The following is a 19,071-nucleotide window of genomic DNA, read 5'->3' on the forward strand; positions in this document are numbered from 1 at the left end:
TTCCCACCAAGCACATTCTCACCTGACCCAGCACAGTCCCCCGACGTTCATTTTGCCAGACACCATCGCTCAATTTACGTCACTCATGCACCAGGGATCTGGGAAAACAAACACCAAGCCAGGTGAGTATGTGTCTGGGCGGACGGGGACCCATAAAGTTTTTTGCTATGGAGCCCCATAAATCCTAGCTCCCTCCTTTAGGTTGATCCAATATGTTCCAGGCATTCTGGCATTTTCTAGCAATGCCAGCTGGTCAGTCTAGCCGTTGCCATCACCAATTGGAATGCTTATCATACTTTATAGCACAATGATGTAATATCCCACCCCCCATAAAATAGATATCACTTACACAATCCATGTACATTACAGACGTGTGTGCCATACATTATATGCATACCTCCTTAATAAACAATACCGAGGTGTAGGTGCAGCCACTTATTGCCATATGATATGACGCCTGTCTGCAGGTACAGCTCATACACACTATGTGAGGAATCCCAGCATCGCTGATGATTAGAGGTCGGCCACTTCTGATTTATTGGTAAGAGAAGTATCTTAACAATGTATACTTGCCCTATGCTTGGAAGCTAAGGGGTTAATGACATTTAAATAAAAATCCAATTAGTGGAATGGATATTAGTTTCTTGGAAGATGTCTGGACTTGTTATTGATATATATGTTGCTAGATATTAAAGATTTGATTATTAAAAACAAACATCAATAGTACAAGCAATTATAAGAAACTCTGTAAGGCTACAAACCCACTTGTCGGATCCGCAGTGAGTCTCCTTGCTGCGTATTTGCAGTGAGACTCGCTGCGGATCCGGCCCCTATTCTTTAAATGGAAGACAAAATCGCAGCAGGGATGTACATCCCTGCTGCGATTTTGTCTGCAGCCCACCCCATTAACCCCCTGGCCGCCAGACATTATACATTACTGGGTCCCCGTTCCTGCTTGCTTCGGGGCTCCCGGTGTCTTCACGGCCCGCCCGGGCAATCAGTGCGCTGCAGCGGGGCAGCGCACTGATTGGCCGGGCGGAACGTGCCGGGAGCCGCCAAAGCAAGCAGGAGCCGGGATCAGGTAATGTATATCCTGCCCGCCCCCCTGCAGCCCCGATCGCCCCCAGCCCCCGGCCGCACCATTGCCCTCAGCCCTAGGCTGCACCATTGCCCCCAACCCCCTGGCCGCACCATTGCCCTCAGCCCCCGGCCGCACTATCGCCCCCAGCCGCACCATTGCCCCCAGCCCCCGGCCGCACTATCGCCCCCAGCCGCACCATTGCCCCCAGCCCCCGGCCGCACGATCGCCCGCAGCCCCCAGCCGCACGATCGCCTGGCGGGGGGGTTCGGCCGGGGGCTGCGGGCGATCGTGCGGCTGGGGGCTTCGGGGCTGGAGGCAATCGTGCGGCCAGTGGCTGCGGGGCTGGGGGCGATCGTGCGGCCGGTGGCGATCGGGGCTGCAGGGGGGCAGGCAGGATACAGTATACATTACCTGATCCCGGCTCCTGCTTGCTTCGGCGGCTCCCAGCACGTCCCGCCCGGCCAATCAGTGCGCTGCCCCGCCGCAGTGCACTGATTGACCGGGCGGGTTGTGAAGACACCGGGAGCCCCGAAGCAAGCAGGAACAGGGACCCGGTAATGTATAATGTCTGGCGGCCAGGGGGTTAATGTACATCCCTACTGCGATTTTGTCTTCCATTGAAAGAATAGGGGCCGGATCCGCAGCGAGTCTCGCTGCAAATACGCAGCAAGGGGACTCACTGCGGATCCGGCAAGTGGGTTTGTACCCTAAGGGTACAGAGGGGGCAGACAGCGGGAATCAGAAGCTGAGAGTTCAGGTTCATACGATCCCGAACCTCAGCCGGTTTGCTCATCTCTAATCCCAGTAGTCACAGCAGCATCCCCCCACAGCCAGCACCCTGCTCTGTACTGACGAGGGGCAATAACCCAGATACAGCTCTCTACAGAGGGGTCACCTCTCCTCTCTGGCTTGGCTGAAATCCCCAGTCATGTTTTAAGGCTTCTAATAAGAGTCAAACACAAACAAAGGTAAAGCTACCTCCAAATGACGGCGTCAGAGCTTTGCATATGCTTCTTTCCAGGATTCCTACTGGGCCTTTAACTCTCCATACATGTCTATGATGCTCTCCTCAAGGTGTTTTTGTCACTTTTTGTGGTGCAGCAGCTAGGTCATGTGATGGCAGAGGGGAAAAAAAGTTTGGTAAAAAAAAGATCATTCACACATTTAAAAACGGTAAAAATTGCAAGAAAAAACACAAATGCATAAAGAAAACGCCATGTGCCGCATTGGCCTGTAAAACGCCAAACAATAAATGTGTGTGAGGGCACCCCTAAGAGCTAAAAAAGGTGAAAATGAAGATCTCTAGGGCCCTTAAAGGGGTAATGGCAAAAATCTTTTTCTTTCACATTAATTGGTGTCGGAGAGTTTTATAGATTTGTAATTTACTTCTGTTTAAAAATCTCCAGTCTTCCTGTACTTATCAGCCGCTGTATGCCCTGCAGGAAGTGGCGTTTTCTTTGCATTCTGACACAGTGCTCTCTGATGCCATCTCTGTCCATGTCAGGAACTGTCCAGAGCAGTAGCAAATCCCCATAGAAAACCTCTCCTGCTCTGGCCAGTAGCTGACCTAGACAGAGGTGGCGGCAGAGAGCACTGTGTCAGACTGAAAAAAAAAAAAAACACAACACATCCTGCAGGACATACAGCAGCTGATAAGTACAGGAAGACAGCAGATTTTTTAATAGAAGTAAATTGCAAATTTCTGCCACTTTCTGGCACCAGTTGATTAGAAAGAAAAAAATTGGTGAACAACCCCTTTAATAGCGTACTTTTTCTACAGGACAGCCTAACAGGATGTGAATAAGCCCTTATCCTTCTCTATACTGTGGCAGATTTGTACCCGATTGCAATATTATCCCAGTCGTTCTTCTCCATCATACTGGATTCTGTCCATACGTCAAAGCTTGTGAGTGACATCTGATTCACCCCCCACCCCCACCCCGCTCCACGTTTTACGAGGCCGGCTCCCCTCATGTCTATGGGCTTGTTAAAGGAGCATCAAGCGTGGTAGGGAAGCTTTTACTCACTCAGACCTGTAGTAATAAACTCACCCCTCCTGCTTCCAGCTTCACCAGCCCGCAGCTTTTACACGCTAGGAATCCTGACAATGCATATTATTTCACAAGCCGTCCGATCACAGCGGGAATGTACCAATACGTCCCACCCAGATCAGACGCCTCAGCCATGGCATCATCAGCTTCGAGACACAGATAGTCAGGCTGAATCACAGGGCTGTTCTGCTCTTCTCTCTGTCCGAGAGTTCCTATAACTTTCATTTTACTACTGAAACGACTAATTGATTGTAATTACTTGGATATTAGCAGCTAAATACGTATATCCTAGGCTTCACACGCCACGGGTCTCGTAATGGATACAGGTTGTAGGTAGCCTCAAAGTATAACAGCATAGGATCGACAACTTTTCTACCTTCGCACACCTTGGAGGGAATTTATATAAAAAAAATCTCAAGTCTTCTAGTACTTATCAGCTGCTGTATGTCCTGCAGGAAGTGGTGTATTCTTTCCAGTCTGACACAGTGCTCTCTGCTGCCACCTCTGTCCATGTCAGTAACTGTCCAGAGCAGTCCCTGGCGTACGCCTTGGGTGGACCCTTGATAAATGTCCCCATACTATACATTCCGGCTGGGATCGCTAGCGGCACCACAATAAACTGACATGTCAGTTTTCTGCAGCCGCTATTCATTGAATAGCGGCCACAGAAAATCTGTCAGTTCATACAATGAAGCGAGCGGTTTCGGACGCATGCTCCATTGTGTGCAGCAGGGAATTCGAATGTGGGCGCCCGCATCCAATTTCAGTAGCAGCACAGGCCAGGATGATCTTCTCTGACACCGGCCGTTCCGTAAACCAAGCCAGGATACTGGTTGCCAGTATATATTCTCATCAGCCATTAGATCCGCCAGTCCAGCCTTGGCACGAGCTGGCTATCATATTACTATGCAAATGTCTGACATCTCACCCCATTAGTGTAACAGCTTACGGTTATGGCGCTGAGGATACTAAAGATATACGGTAATTGCTTCCTTATTGGCAGGACATAACGTCTGCATCTTTTCTGCCTATTGTCATAGAGGGTGCAGGGAGTCTCCCCAAGCTACGGGCAAATTCACCAGTCAGACTTGGCAGTGGAATTTGGCGCGGATACACACCCCAGTCATTGCCATGACAACCCATCAAGCAGTATTTTGCCTCCGACTTTATTTAAGATGTATGGAATGCTGCCTATCCCTGTGCAACGACTTGTAAGGTTAAAGCATTTACTTAGAGGAAAAGTCAATGGTCTGGCCGGTATATATATATATATATATTCTTAGCAACAATGTGCAAAAACAGTATACAAAATAAACACCTGCCCAGCTGGGCACAAACTAAACAGAGTAAAAACAGGTCACTGCCAGGCTCTCAGCTTGTCAACCCAGACAGTCAAGGGAGGAAGCAGAGAACAGGAGAAGACCGGGGGCATGGAGAGATGATGTATAACGGTTTATGGCAAGGGCTGCACAGACATCGCTAAAGATGTCCGTGCAGCCCTTGCTGTACAATAATCAAGCTGTGTAATAGGGTCAGTAAATCAGCCATCAGCCCAACTACAAGGACCTTTTGCAAAAAAACAGATGCATTTGTGTGCATCCGTTTTGATCCATTTTCCATTGACTTCCATTATAAAAAAAAAAAAACGGATCTAAACAGATCCGTTTTTTTTTTGGCAGACACAAAAACGTAGCTGACACTACTTTTGTGTTCGTTAAAAAAAAAAATGGATACATTTTTTTTTTTTTATAATGGAAGTCAATGGAAAAACGGATCAAAACGGATGCACACAAAAAAAAACGGATGAAAAAAACAGATTGCAAAAACGCAGTGTGAACCAAGCCTTACTATACATTATACTTCACATGCTGGTTGTTATACTGTACAGTAACTTATCATATCACATATTCTGCTGTTTCTCATTGTTGGTTTCATTTGTTTTACTTGTTATTCAGAATAAAAAAAAAAAAAATCATTATTTTTGGGGTGTGGAACCAATTGTCTGCATCTCAGTGATTTTTTATGGGAAAATTTGCTTTGGTATAAGAGTGAATTTGGATTACAAGCGCGGTCCCGGAACCAATTATTTTCGTAATCCAAGGCACCACTGTATACTTATTAGTCCCTATACCCCCGCAGTGCTGCATCACCAGCTGTCTGACCGTCTCTGAAACTAATTTTCTCCTGGATTCCTGCTACATGAGGACTCATGAGGTGTAGCAGCCAGATTATACCCGGTTATAGTTTGGCCTAGGCCAGAGTATACCCCGCTGTGTAAAATAGCCTAGTGGGTGGGTGGGTTGGTTGGGAAAGGTGATGTAACAGCTAAGTGAAGAAGAGAGAGCGGGATCTAGAGTGTTTGGATCCTGACTTCGGGTAAGTTCCCATCAGTGTTGGAGCTCTGATCAGCGAGCGCCATCACACAATCCGGTTATTTAGCAGGACCTCAAATGGTGTACACTGTTTATTTCTGCTTAAAACTTGCTAAATAAAAAGACAACAGGAGGAAACCCAGCGGATCCCATTAAAGTAAAAGGGATCCACTGCTGTGTATTGCTGAATGACCTGTCTGGCTGTATTATTGTGGAGTGACTGGACTCTGTGACGGACGCCCCAAAGAGACGGGACGTTACAGACTACACTATGTTACTATTACTAGTAATAGAACAACTTGGAAATGTTCTTGGAAGCATCCGGCATGAGGGCTGCGGAATATCCCATCAAAGGACAACAACTCCGCCATCTTTATTATCCCATAAATAATGATGTAAATCTAGAAAAAGGTAATGGACAGAAAGAAGGAGAGAATATAGTTACAGCTGGATGTGGATAATCTGAGGATGTGGCTGACTCGTAGCAGATGAGATTCAGCACTGAGAGATGTGACCAGAATGCGGCGTCCATGAGAAGGGGCAGAGATGCCGCTTACACAACACAGTTCTAGCACTTTACACACAACTAGGTAGATGCCACTTTGACCACTGAGGATAGTTGTGGTCACGTCCACTCCTGGTAGTTGTAGACGGGCGTCAGATACAAGATACAGCCAGCTCCCGCCACATGAGCCGCTCTATATGCAATGACGACCAATTCACCATAAAATTATTCAAATGGGGTCGTGCAGCGCTACAAAAACATGGCCGCTTTCTTCCAGAGACAGCACCACTCTTGTCTCCAGTTCAGGTGTGGCATGCAAACAAGCTCCATTAACTTCAATGGTACTAAGGGGCAAAAACCACACCCAAATTGGAGACAAGAGTGGAGCTGTGTCTGTAAGAAAGTGGCCATGTTTTTGTAGCGCTAGATAACCCCTTTAAGTAATTAAAGGAGTTGTCCTAGGATCTAAAAGGTGATCATACGTGTTGCTTCACAGCGGTTACTTCCGGCTTCAGGTTGATACAACCCAATAGCTTCCACCCCACTCCAAGGTGACAAGTAGTCGCATGATATTGCCACTATTGCTGCCCCATCATACAACCGCTTCCGGCCTATGTGCCCCCAACCTAGTACATGCCATGATGCCATGGTCTGCCCCCTTCTATTGGGAACAAAGCTATAGGGTTGTATCAGCAAGGAGCCAAAAGTAGAAGGTTGGAGGTGAGGCCGCTAATAACAAGTGAGATTCCCTTTTAAGGCTTTGTCCACACAGTGTATTTTTAAGATACGAACGGCCGTTCTTGCCTTAAAATAATGCACTGCATTGCACTCTATGGGAGCAACAGCTGTTTCACACACTGTATTGAATAACGGCCATTGTTCCCCTATGGCCGCATGAAAAATTGAGTTGTCAATTATTTTCGTAATGCAGAAACACCGTCCATTGTTGCCCCTGGGTTCACACAATGTATGGCCGTTCCGGCTGACGTATTTTGTATAGAATTTAATGGAGTGCAGGTACACCCAAATAATCTGCATGGCGGTGCTCCAAATGGCCTTACCGAACCAAGGATTATATTAATACCGTGCAGGGCCAGCTCGGTGTGATGGGGGTGGGAAGTGCTCCTAACGGTGCTCCGTGCCAGGGATACAACTACTAACAGCGCAGGAACGGCGCCAAGAATGGAGGTAAGAGACATAAATCCCTTCATACTCAGCGCCCCGTGCACAATGGGGAGATATTAGCAGGTTAGATGCGGCAATATATGTGGCTGTTATTAGTCTATTATTCCTATTAGTGTCAGGTAACATCTATAACAGCAGGAGGTGACTGACCCGACCAGTTTCAGGTTATGAGGGTATAAGTTTTATCCTCCCAAAACAATATTACAGATATGAGACTTGTGTGGACGGCTGGACGCTACACATTGTATTCTATACACTGCCTGCCAATGTGTAGCCAATGGTTGGTGATAGCACAGGGCCCTATATAACACTAATCTGTATTCTCTGTATGGCAGTATGTGGCCGCAGTATTATACAACTTATGACATGATCCCTGACAGATCTGACTGGTGACATGGAGGGGGTGAGTGGCGGGATTATTATAATGGGGCATTAGGTGTTAGTAGTGTTGGCTGCTACATTCTCATACTATATGGACAAGGGGCCCATGCTGTCTGATCCGGGAACAGCAGACAAACACACACAGATATGGGGGAAACCTGAAAGACACATTGTAATCGGCCGATAAACAATCAGTGTGATCTGACACTAACAATTCATGACTATTATTAAATGTTATAAAAGAAAGGATAAAACCCAGAGTGAGTGGATGGGAAATGTTATACCATTAGAGGTAATACATGAGGCCAGATATAATCCTTATAGAGGAGAAATCAGGGGCCATGTAACCCTATGGCACATGGGAGTGACTGTGATTGGTCAGTGGCATGCGGGCAGCTGGGATGTTGTCAACGGCGTTTGGTTGCCAGGCGACAGTTAGTGTGGATGCTGAGCGGCTTCAAGGAGCAGCGATCAAACATGGAGGACGAGGAGACTGGACGAAAGGGACAGAAGAGGAGAAGGGATGTCCATGACGCATCGAAAGATGAAGAGACATCAGGAGGAGAGAAGAGGATAAGAGATGTCATTGACCCATCGAAAGATGAAGAGACATCAGGAGGAATGAGGAGGAGAAGAGATGTCATTGACCCATCGAAAGATGAAGAGACATCAGGAGGAATGAGGAGGAGAAGAGATGTCATTGACCCATCGAAAGATGAAGAGACATCAGGAGGACAGAGGAGGAGAAGAGATGTCATTGACCCATCGAAAGATGAAGAGACATCAGGAGGACAGAGGAGGAGAAGAGATGTCCATGACGCATCGAAAGATGAAGAGACGTCTATGAAGAAGAGGAGGATCGGCCCAGGACCGGAGATCATCTGGGTGAGACATCATGAAGACCAGGAAGAAGAAGGACATGGAGAAGACGAGGTGATCCCTATCCTGGACTCAAGTGAGGAGAAGACCTCTGCTATCAAGAAAGAAGAGCAAGGGAAGGAGGACCTACCCTACCCCGGCAGCACAATCTCCGACAACATCAAGAGGCTGACCTTCCATCATGTGCTTGGCCGGGGTAGCTACGGACAGGTAAGACATTGCTGCCAACATAGCACAACCCAAACTGATGTTACAATGTTACAGTTTTATATACATTGAGGCGCCACTTCTTTATATATACAGGCCTTAGGTGACTTGTGTTAAAGGGGTATTCCGACCAAGAGCTAGAGGCAGCAGAGCTGATGATCCCCACTGATGTAGCAGAGTCAAATACACCTCAATCCCCCCCTTCCCATCAGCCATTTACAGGGCATCTCCATCCCTTATTACATCTGCCCAGATGCTGGAAACAGGCCGCCTTCTCCTGGTCCTGCAAGGAGTCCGCGAGCCACCACAGCCAGGTGTACGCTGGTGCCATAGTGCCCTGCACCCCCGCTACTCGTGATACACGTAGCCCCGGCCGTAGTTCGCCGTTGCTTTCTTCTCCCGGCAGTGACAACATTCATGCGCCAGGATGCCAGGAAAGTAGCCACAGGGAACTACTGCGGGGGCCACGTGTGTCACGGGTAGTGGGGATGCAGGGTACTATAGCATCAACGTACACCTGGCTGCTGCTGCGGGGGCCCACAGACCACCTGCAGGACCAGGGGAAGGTGGGCTGCTTCCAGTGTCTGTGCAGAGTGCAGAGCTCCCCATCACTACACACAGATGGCCGCGGGAACTGGCCAACCACACACTGGTACCAGAGCGGACTGGTGGAGAATGGAGCTGGCCAATGCACTGAGGAGGGGAGAGGATGATGATGCAGGAGCTGCGACAGGATTCTGTGATCAGGAAAGAGGGACAGAGCGTCACTGTTCACTACAGTCTGCTTTACCACCTGTTCACAGTGGGTACCGAGGGGTGTAAGGAGGGGGGGCTTAGGTACGGCCCACTAAGGGTGATGTGACAGAGCTGACAGTGGGTCAGGTGTCCTGCAGCTCTTCAGTGGGCGGGGTTATAATTGCTAGCCCCGCCCATTGAAGAGAAGGAGGACAGGTGATCCCCATTCCGAAGGTGGGGGCCAGGAGGAAGGAACGTGTCGGAGTGGACTCTGTTTAGCTCCGTTTTTGTGTTGAGAGGGGGTGAGTAAGGAGAAATAGCTTCAAAGCGGCTGAGAACACTTAATTAGTGGCTTTGAGCAATATATGCAGCTATGGGTGGGCTTATTAGCAATGCAAAAAAGATTTTGGATGGAATACCCCTTTAATGTCTCTAAAATACAATATAAACAGTAGAATGAAAAAGGGGGTACTCTGGAGAAAAATACAGATTTAAACTGGTGTCAGAATGTTACAAGTATTTGTACATTACTTCTAATTTAAATACTTATACAGTACTTATCAGCTGCTGTATGTCCTGCAGGAATTGGTGTATTCTTTCCAGTCTGACACAGTTCTCTCTGCTGCCACCTCTGTCCATGTCAGGAACTGTCAAGAGCAGCAGCAAATCCCCATAGAACACCTCTCCTGCTCTGGACAGTTCCTGACATGGACAGAGATGGCAGCAGAGAGCACTGTGTCAGACTGGAAAGAATACATCACTTTTTGCAGGACATACAGCAGCTGATAAGTACTGAAATATTCACATTTACTAATCTGTATAACTTTCTGGCACCAGTTGATTTGAACACAAGAGGTTTTCTCCCCATCCAGGGCGTGAGGTGATGGTGCTAAGTCGCCATCTCTGATACTGCGGACATACTGTTCAGCATCTGAGCATTACATGGAAGTGTAATCCCCCCCCATGTGATGATGGTAACTTGGAACCCCCCCCCACATCTCAGAAGGTTTTCCTCCGAGGCATCTCAATAAGTGATCAGCGGTGAGCAATGAGCGTTAGCCATCTTCTGCTCCCCGGACAGCCCCATCTTCTCTCTCCAGGCCTGTGTTACTTCATCCGCTGCATGCAGTGTAGTATGATGTGCTTGCCGATGACAGAACACATAGAGGAACAGGCCACAACATTCTTACAAGAACCAATTTACAGTGTTAGAGATTTCCCAAGAAATATTTACTTCCCCCCTACCCACAGTATAGGGAACAAGTAAGAGATCACAGGGGTCCGACCTCTGTACCCCGATCTCCGTATCTGGCCCCCGGCTTCTTTCCTATCAATAGATCGGCGGGCACCGCACGTGATCAGCGGCTCTATTCATTCCTATTGATCCGCCAGCTCTTCCAGCTCTCTCCGGCGGCTCCATAGGAATGAATAGAGCCACGGGTCAGGGGCCGCACCCACAGCTGTATCTCTTACTATCCTGTAGATAGGGGGGAAACTTATTTTTTCTTGAAAAACATCTTTATAGATTAAGTTATTACATCTCCACAGGAGTGTCCCATCACTTATACCAGGGAAAGGGAACCTGCAGCCCTCCAGCTGCTGCAGAACTACAATTCCCATCATGCCTGGACAGCCAGCGCATTAGTTGTCAGGGCAGGATAGGAGTTGTAGTTGTGCAGGAGCTGGAGGCCCAGGTTGTGCTCCGTACTTAGATGCTACAGTTGTTTCTACATCATCACAATAGAGAAATGGTAGGGATTAGATTTATCTCTCATCTCAGATCTTCAGGCTTAAAAAAAAAAAAAAAAATTACATTTTATTTACTCGTTTACAATTGTTTTTCGAATATTTTCACATATTATAATGAAATATATACTGTATATCTATATATGGAAAAGTGGGCTAACACTCACCAATCTTACGTACAAAAAATCACAGTATTTCATCCTTCTATCCATAGTAATATCATATATAACACATATGGGCCCCTGTTGTCCTGTACATTTGGTTGTAGCTGTTTAGTGAGGACAAAGCGCGCGGCCTCAGAACTTCTCAGACAATGAAAAAATAAAACTATTGTTGGCCTGTAAGATTGGTGAGTGCTATCCCGCTTCTTCTTTCTTTATGGATGGAATTTGCTCTTGGAATTGGTCCCGGCCTGAAGCTTGTATATCTCTGCTGTCTCTGTATCTTGCCGCACAGTTATTGGATGGAATATTACACTGGCTGGGCCGTCCGCTGGGTCTTGCTTTACGTTTCTCCTTGTAAAAACATCATTGCAGTTTTTTGAGCCAAAGCCAGAAGGACATTTACAAGGGAGAGGAAATATAGAGGAAGGATTAGGGAGGTTTTCCGAGATCTATGAAGCCAAAATTTATATTACTCCTTCCTGTTGGATCCACTTCTGGATTTGGTTTCAAAAACTGCAGTGGTATTTTTACTAAAACTAAATGAAAAACTGCCCCAACAAATCTCTTTAAATGACAACTTTATCCATCCAGCGCACCTTACACACAGTGCCAGGGATACTGAGCTTGGCTGTGCTGTATCCGATGGTTAGAAGCATATGACCTACTGTCACTCCTCTATAGTGCAGGGGACACCGAGGATTACGTTATTTCCTTACCTTCATCCTCAGCGCCTCATTGACTCTCATGACTATTTTTGGATAATTTGTGGTTAATTTTCGATGTAAATAGGGCAGTTTGGGGAAAGGGAGGCGGAGCTACCACTCAGCGCACCAATCTGTCCTAGCCGCTCCGCCCCACCTAATGAATATTCATCCATTGCTCTGTGATAAGTGACAGAGTGACGTCCCTGCAGAGCATCGCACCAATATCCATAAGAAGGGACGGGGCGATAGGGAGAGATTGCTGCAATGAGGGTGGTCGTCCCGTCCCAAGTGCACCAAACTAACTCATTTACTTATAAAATACTCCACAAATTTCCTGAGGGTCAACGGTATAAAATTCATCCTTCAAACCTTCCTCCTTATTGCCCTGTGCACTATAGGGACATAACAGGAGGTTAGATGCTTCTAATCACATGTTGTTTTCCCTTTAAAGGACAACAAGGAAAAATGAATTTTTTTTAATATGTTATGACATAAGGAAAGTTAGACAAATTCCTAATGTACATTTATTATAGGAAGTGCCCATATAGTGCTACTTCCCTCACGTTAGTAGATCAGGCAGACGTTCACCCCTGTGCACACAGGACCGGGCAGCGGGGTGAGCGCTGCTATACCGTAGTCCCCACTGTCTCTCTCCAGCCGCACAATCATTCACTGCAGGAGGAGAGAGACAGCGGGGAGGAAGACACCACACACAGGCGGAGATGCTTCTGTTCATTCGCTTCGGACAGACGGCTGGGGGTGAGTTTGGGCGGTCCTTGGGGGCTATTTTCACTGGGGCTGCTGGCGCTGGGGGGGCAGCCACACCACAAGTGCCACCAGCCCCAACCTATGTGCTGTGGACGGGGCTGCTGGCACTTGTTGTGCGGTTGGGGTGGCCAGGATGGGGGCTGCCTGGCCGGGGGGGGGGGGGGGTAGTTGAAGGGGAGTCAGCCACACCACAAGTGCCAGCAGCCCGTCCTGTGTGCCGTGGACAGGGCTGCTGGCACTTGTGATGCGTTTGGGGGTCCTTGGGGGGTGAGGGGTTACACTACAGGGCGGGGGGTTCAGGGGGCCACTATAGCTGTATTTCGTGAATAAAGGCAGAGTAAATGCCCTAATTAGTTATTTATTTATTTATTTGTTTTTGTCCTATTTTTATAATGGGCAAGGAGGTATTTTATACTTTTATGGTGGGGGGGGGGGGTATAAGGTTTTTTTTAATATCTTTTTTTAAAAAAAAATTATTACACTTTTATTCTTTCATTAGATTGCATATACTTATCAATGCTCTGCCGTAGCATAGCATAGATAATTAGTATCGGCGATCTGTACATAGAGCCTGCCTGACAGCAGACTCTACAAAATGCCAATCCGACAGGATGGAAGTAAGTGTCTTACTCTGGCCCATGAGTACGAGTGATCGGGACCTGATCAGACAGTGACAGGTGCTTAACCTGTCACTGACTTCCTCAAATGCAGCAATCACTATAGATTGGAGTGTTTAAGAGGTTAATGACAGGCAGCTGTGGGATCGCAGCTGCCTGTCATAATCCTCAGCTCCAGATACACTTACATCTAAAGCCACTCACTGTCAGCAACATATATATATATGTTCCTGTTTAATGGGGCATCTTCAGCAGGAGCGAATATATACGTATTGTTGATGTGAAGGGGCTAACTAGGCTTTTAATCAACAGAGGCCTTTGGGTGCACCGGGGTCTGCCTATTGGTGTAATGATATGGACCGTGTCCTCTCCACTTAGCACATCCCCAAATAAGCATGGAGGCTGCACCTCTGTAGTGGCGGACATAGCAGCACAGTGGCCTCCATACTCCTTACAGGGTGCGGTAAGAGAATCCAGAAGGCGGCTGTATCAGTGCACCAAGGGGCAAAGAACTGAATGGCGTCCCTACCATACTGACATAATAAAGGCTCTATGGGGGAGTTTATCAATGCTTTTCCCAGGAAAAGTTGCAAATTCTTGAGCAAATAAGAAACTGCTCAAATATTTTCATCAATTTTACCCTGAAATCTATAGAAAAACCATTGATAACTTCCCCCCTATGTGCCTCTGGGTAAGGTGTGCTATATGGGTCCAATAGCAGGTTCGGTGCGGATAAATCTCCTTTATGTCACACACAGATCGGTGAGACAATTGTTTCATCAGTTTTTTAGGCCAAAGCCAGAAGTGGATTCAAAAGTGATGGGAAATTTAAAGGAAGGTCCTCTATTCTTCCATCTTCTCACTTGGAAAACAATCTTGTGTTTTGTGGTGCAGAAAATACTCTGATTTCTGAATAAAAAAAAACATCTCTGTGTAACTTCTGAAAACCTGTTTCCCCACTGAGGTCAATGAGAAATGGGCGATTACGTGCTGGAGCTCCCACTGATATCAATGGGAGCTGTAGGATTTGGCCCTCCCTGCGCTGCCATGGCGCATTACTGCAGATAGGCCCGGATTATGTCCGACTACACCGGCCCCTTTTGTCACAGTCTTTTTGTAAATATATATTTTTTATTATCTCTCTTAACGTGTGTGTCTGTGAGCTAGCTACATCATGAACAGAAAAAGGCTAAAACAGTAAGGATGCATTGTACTGTATTTTGTTAGTAGTGTGTTTTATATCTCTGTATTGGCCTGCTGCACCTGTATGCGCCTGGCACAACCATTCTATTCTTTGTGTGTACAAACATCCTAAAGCTTTACAAAGCACTTTCTGCGAGTATGCAATTCCGCTGCCAGTATGTAATCCTATGGAAAGTGACAGTTACGGGATCCGCAGTGGATTTCGCTGTGAACTCGCAGTGTGAAATCCGCAGCGGATCCCTTATGTATGAACCTAGCCATAAAGAGGGAATTCCCATTTTGGTAACATATCTCTTATTCACAGGATAAATAATAACCAGATTATCACAAGGGGTCGGAGCACAAAAACAGTGAAAACGTAACTACCAGTCCCTGTACCTGGATACAGAGTATTCCTGCCCTCAGCTCCTCATTCCCCAGGCCAAATTGAAATAAAAAATAAAGTGTTTCCATTATAAGTATATGTAAAATATAAAATGCCTGATAACATTACAGTGAGAAAATATTGCATGAGTTGAAGATATCCGCCATAGGTATAAGAGAGGACTGTGCTGACCTGACTGATGGCTGTCTCTGTAGGTGGTGCTGGCAGAAGACATCTACACCCGCCAGGAATTCGCTGTCAAAGTCATCGCCAAGAGGAGCCTGCTGAACGAAGGAAAGGAGCGCGTGACGGTGGAGCGGCGTGTACTACAGCTTGCATCTGGCAGCCCCTTCCTCATCCAAGGCCACTTTGCTCTCCAGACCAACGGACACGTGCTGCTTGGAATGGAGTACATCACGTGCGGAGACTTCCATCACCTCCTGCAGCAGAAGGGGCGTCTGACCATCGCCAATGCACGGTAATGTGGTTGTAGGCTAATAATATCCTCTACATATCACACATTAAAGGGGAACTATTAGCAGGTTAGACAAATCGAACCTACTGATAGCCCCCTAATGCGCACCGGGTTCAAAGGAGGAGGGTATGTCTCTTACCTCTCTCCTTGACGTCGTTCCCATGCAGATAGTAGTTGAATCCACGTCCTGGAGCACCGTTAGGAGCACTGCCCCTCCCCCATGGCAACAATCCAGCCCGTCCACTGTTTATCATTAAAAGGAGCGGCTCGGCGCTGTGGGGGCGGGGCAGTGCTCCTAACGGAACTGCACAGGAACAATGCCGAGGAGGAAGGTAAGAGACATGCCTTCCTCCTTGGTGCCCCGTGTGCATTAGGGGGGTATAGGCAGGTAAGATCTGTCTAGGTAATGTAGTGGTAGGGTAATAATATCCTCTACATGTCACATATTAAGGGGGATATCCAGGGGCAGATACACTTACCTGCTTTCTGGAGTTGGGGAACACTGCTGTATAGCATAGAGTGTTAGTGTTAAACACTTTATATAACTAGTAGATGGAATAAAGCAGGTGTAGCAGAACATGTAGCATAAAGAATAAGATATGTGTCATTTACCCATCAGTATACGGCAGTACAAAGATCACATTGTTTTCTATTATTCTATTGTTTACTATTGTTTTCTCTTTTCTTTTTGTTAGATTCTACGCCGCAGAACTTCTGTGTGGACTCCAACATCTTCATTCCAAGGACATCATCCACCGGTAAGAACATTCATCCTGTCTTTTAGGTGTAATAGTCTGACATCTGCTGTATAATCCCAGATAATATTTATATAGTCTGCTGTGACTGCTATGTATTCTATATCATACCTGAAGGTGTGTGTACAATGTACATATCCCTGGAGTCCAGTATAGACACCATCCTGCTGACTGTACTGACTCCTAAGATCTAAGTATATAATGATACAAGTATACACCGCTAACTAACTGTAGGATGAGCACTGATCTTACAACTAATGTTTTTCTCTATTTTGCAGAGATCTCAAGCCTGGAAACATCCTCGTGACTGCAACAAGACATGTGAAGATCTGCGACTTCGGATTGGCAATCAGGATCCCCTGTGGAGAGCGGCTGCCCCCTGACTGCGTAGGAACACCAGGATTCGTGGCCCCTGAGATGCTGGCTGGGGAGGAGTACGACGCTGGAATCGACTGGTTTGCCTTCGGCGTCATTCTCAACATCATGGTCACCGGCAAGGCCAGATACCAACGAAGACGATTCAAGGCCTCCAATATGGAGGCGAAGACCATCATCAAAGAGGTGACTATTCTCTCTACGTAACACAGGTTATACTATACTAAAACAGTTGTCTCACTAGTATTATTCTCTTTAGATGTATAAACAGAAAACCCAGTTAAAATGCCCCACTAAACATTTATGTCCTGGAATTACCATCTGCTATGAAATGTTACGTTCCAGTTATGTGCGCCCTACCGCCTCATTCCTATGTTCTCATCACTAAATATATATCTGTTTAATTTTCAGCTCCTTGAGGAAGATCCTGACAAGCGCTTAGGGGTCAACGGTGACATCAGAGCCCATCCATTTTTTGAGGACATCAACTGGGACTCGGTACAAGCCCTTGGAATGGAACCACCACACACTCCATCAGAAGAGAACATCCGGCGGGGCTTTAGACCATTTGACATCAACAAGATGAAGGCAGAAGAAAAGGAGAGCAAGCCCCTGTCAGCAGAAGAACAGGCCTTATTCGCAGGATTTTCATTCATCACCTCGAACTGGAAAACCCTGGACAGCGCACCAGCTCCATAACATCCTGAGAGCAACCTGTACTAATACCAACAAGAAGACCATCTGGAGGAGGAGGACCATCGAGAAGACCATCAAGAGGAAGGGGACCACCAAGAGGACAAAGAACATAAAGAGGAAGGGGACCACCAAGAGGAGGAAGATTATCAAGAGGAAGGGGACCACCAAGAGGAGGAAGAACATCAAGAGAAAGGGGACCACCAAGAGGAGGAAGAACATCAAGAGAAAGGGGACCACCAAAGGAGGAAGATTATCAAGAGGAAGGGGACCACCAAGAGGAGGAAGAATATCAAGAGGAAGGGGACCACCAAGAGGAGGAAGAACATCAAGAGAAAGGGGACCACCAAAGGAGGAAGAACATCAGGAACAGAAGATCATAACAGGCAAGCAGTGGAATGGACATCAATCATAGAGGACAGGGCCTCAGCAGCTCATCAGGATAAGGCCCAGAATTTTCCTTGCTGGACCAGGCTGGAGGACGGCTTACAGATTATTGAAATCTGATGTAAGGAGGTGAGATTTGTTTTTTTTAATTTCTTTATTTGGCATGTGGCTGTGCCTGATAATATCAGACAAACCACATGCACACAAGATAAGATTCTTATGATACTATATATATAGTGGTTCACTATGTATATACCTCATAAATTTCTAAAACTACTACAATTACATTTATCGGTGATCGGATGACCGGTGAGTGTAATTTCACATTTCCCCCTCTTCTATGACATCTAATGGTAGTGTCATTGGCGATGGGGAAAGTAGGTGAGTGATGGCCGGCTATTAAGGGGTGGAGGAGGCCGGAATTTTTTTTATTTTTGTACAAAAGTTACATAAGTTTTAAGGCTAAAAAAAGACATTTCCATCAAGGGGAAGAACATTATGGAAAATAAAACCTATCAGGAGGAAGAACACCATGGGCAAGAAAACCATCAAGAGGAAGAACACCATGGACAAGAAAACCATCAGGTGGAAGAAAACGATGGGCAAGAAAACCATCAGGAGGAAGAACACCATGGACAAGAAAACCATCAAGAGGAAGAACACCATGGACAAGAAAACCATCAGGTGGAAGAAAACGATGGGCAAGAAAACCATCAGGAGGAAGAACACCATGGACAAGAAAATCTATCAGGAGGAAGAACACCATGAACAAGAAAACAATCAAGGGGAAGAACACCATGGGTAAGAAAACCCATCAGGGGAAAGGGGACCATGAAGTAAACATACTGAGAAGATGAAGACCATCAAGATATGGAATACCATCAAGAGGAAAGAAAATGTAAAAAGAAGGCCTGGAACTTCCATTGCTGGATCAGGCTGGATGACGGCTTCAGGATTACTAACATCTGGTGTAAGTAGGTGAGGTGTTTTTGTTTTTTTTTAAGTTGTATATTTGGCATTTGGCTGTCTAATTATATCTGGCGCACCACATGCCCACAAGAGAAAAATTTGATGATACTACATATATATAGTGGTTCACTTTGTAAATACTTCATAGACGGCTATTAACCCTTTAAGGACATGGCCCATTTTCGTTTTTACGTTTTCGGTTTTTCCTCCTTGTGTTTAAAAGGTCATAGCACTTGCATTTTTCCACCTAGAAACCCACATGACCCCTTATTTTTTGCGTCACTAATTGTACTTTGCAATTACAGGCTGAATTTTTGCATAAAGTACACTGCGAAACCAGAAAAAAATTCAAAGTGTGGTGAAATTGAAAAAAAAAACGCATTTCTTTTATTTGGGGGAAATGTGTTTTTACGCCATTCGCCCTGGGGTAAAACTGACTTGTTATGCATGTTCCT

General features: G+C 46.4%; 1 protein-coding gene across 2 annotated transcripts; it reads left to right on the forward strand.

Annotated features, from left to right (window-relative positions):
- Positions 1 to 8,009: 8,009 nt before the first annotated feature.
- LOC138772253 (protein kinase C delta type-like) lies at positions 8,010 to 18,241 on the forward strand. Of its 2 annotated transcripts, XR_011359734.1 has the most exons (6): positions 8,010 to 8,664; positions 15,178 to 15,440; positions 16,133 to 16,195; positions 16,471 to 16,753; positions 16,979 to 17,776; positions 18,134 to 18,241. XR_011359734.1 is itself a non-coding variant. In XM_069952516.1 (5 exons), exons 1-5 carry the CDS (start codon positions 8,020 to 8,022, stop codon positions 17,264 to 17,266), a joined length of 1,542 nt encoding a protein of 513 aa, XP_069808617.1. In that variant the 5' UTR covers positions 8,010 to 8,019; the 3' UTR covers positions 17,267 to 18,079. The 2 variants fall into 2 exon arrangements, 1 of the variants encoding a protein (XP_069808617.1); XM_069952516.1 differs by lacking the exon at positions 18,134 to 18,241 and having other exon boundaries at positions 16,979 to 18,079.
- Positions 18,242 to 19,071: the final 830 nt, after the last annotated feature.

The sequence above is a fragment of the Dendropsophus ebraccatus genome, chromosome 14, assembly GCF_027789765.1.
Source record: "Dendropsophus ebraccatus isolate aDenEbr1 chromosome 14, aDenEbr1.pat, whole genome shotgun sequence".
NCBI classification, from domain to species: Eukaryota; Metazoa; Chordata; class Amphibia; order Anura; family Hylidae; genus Dendropsophus; species Dendropsophus ebraccatus.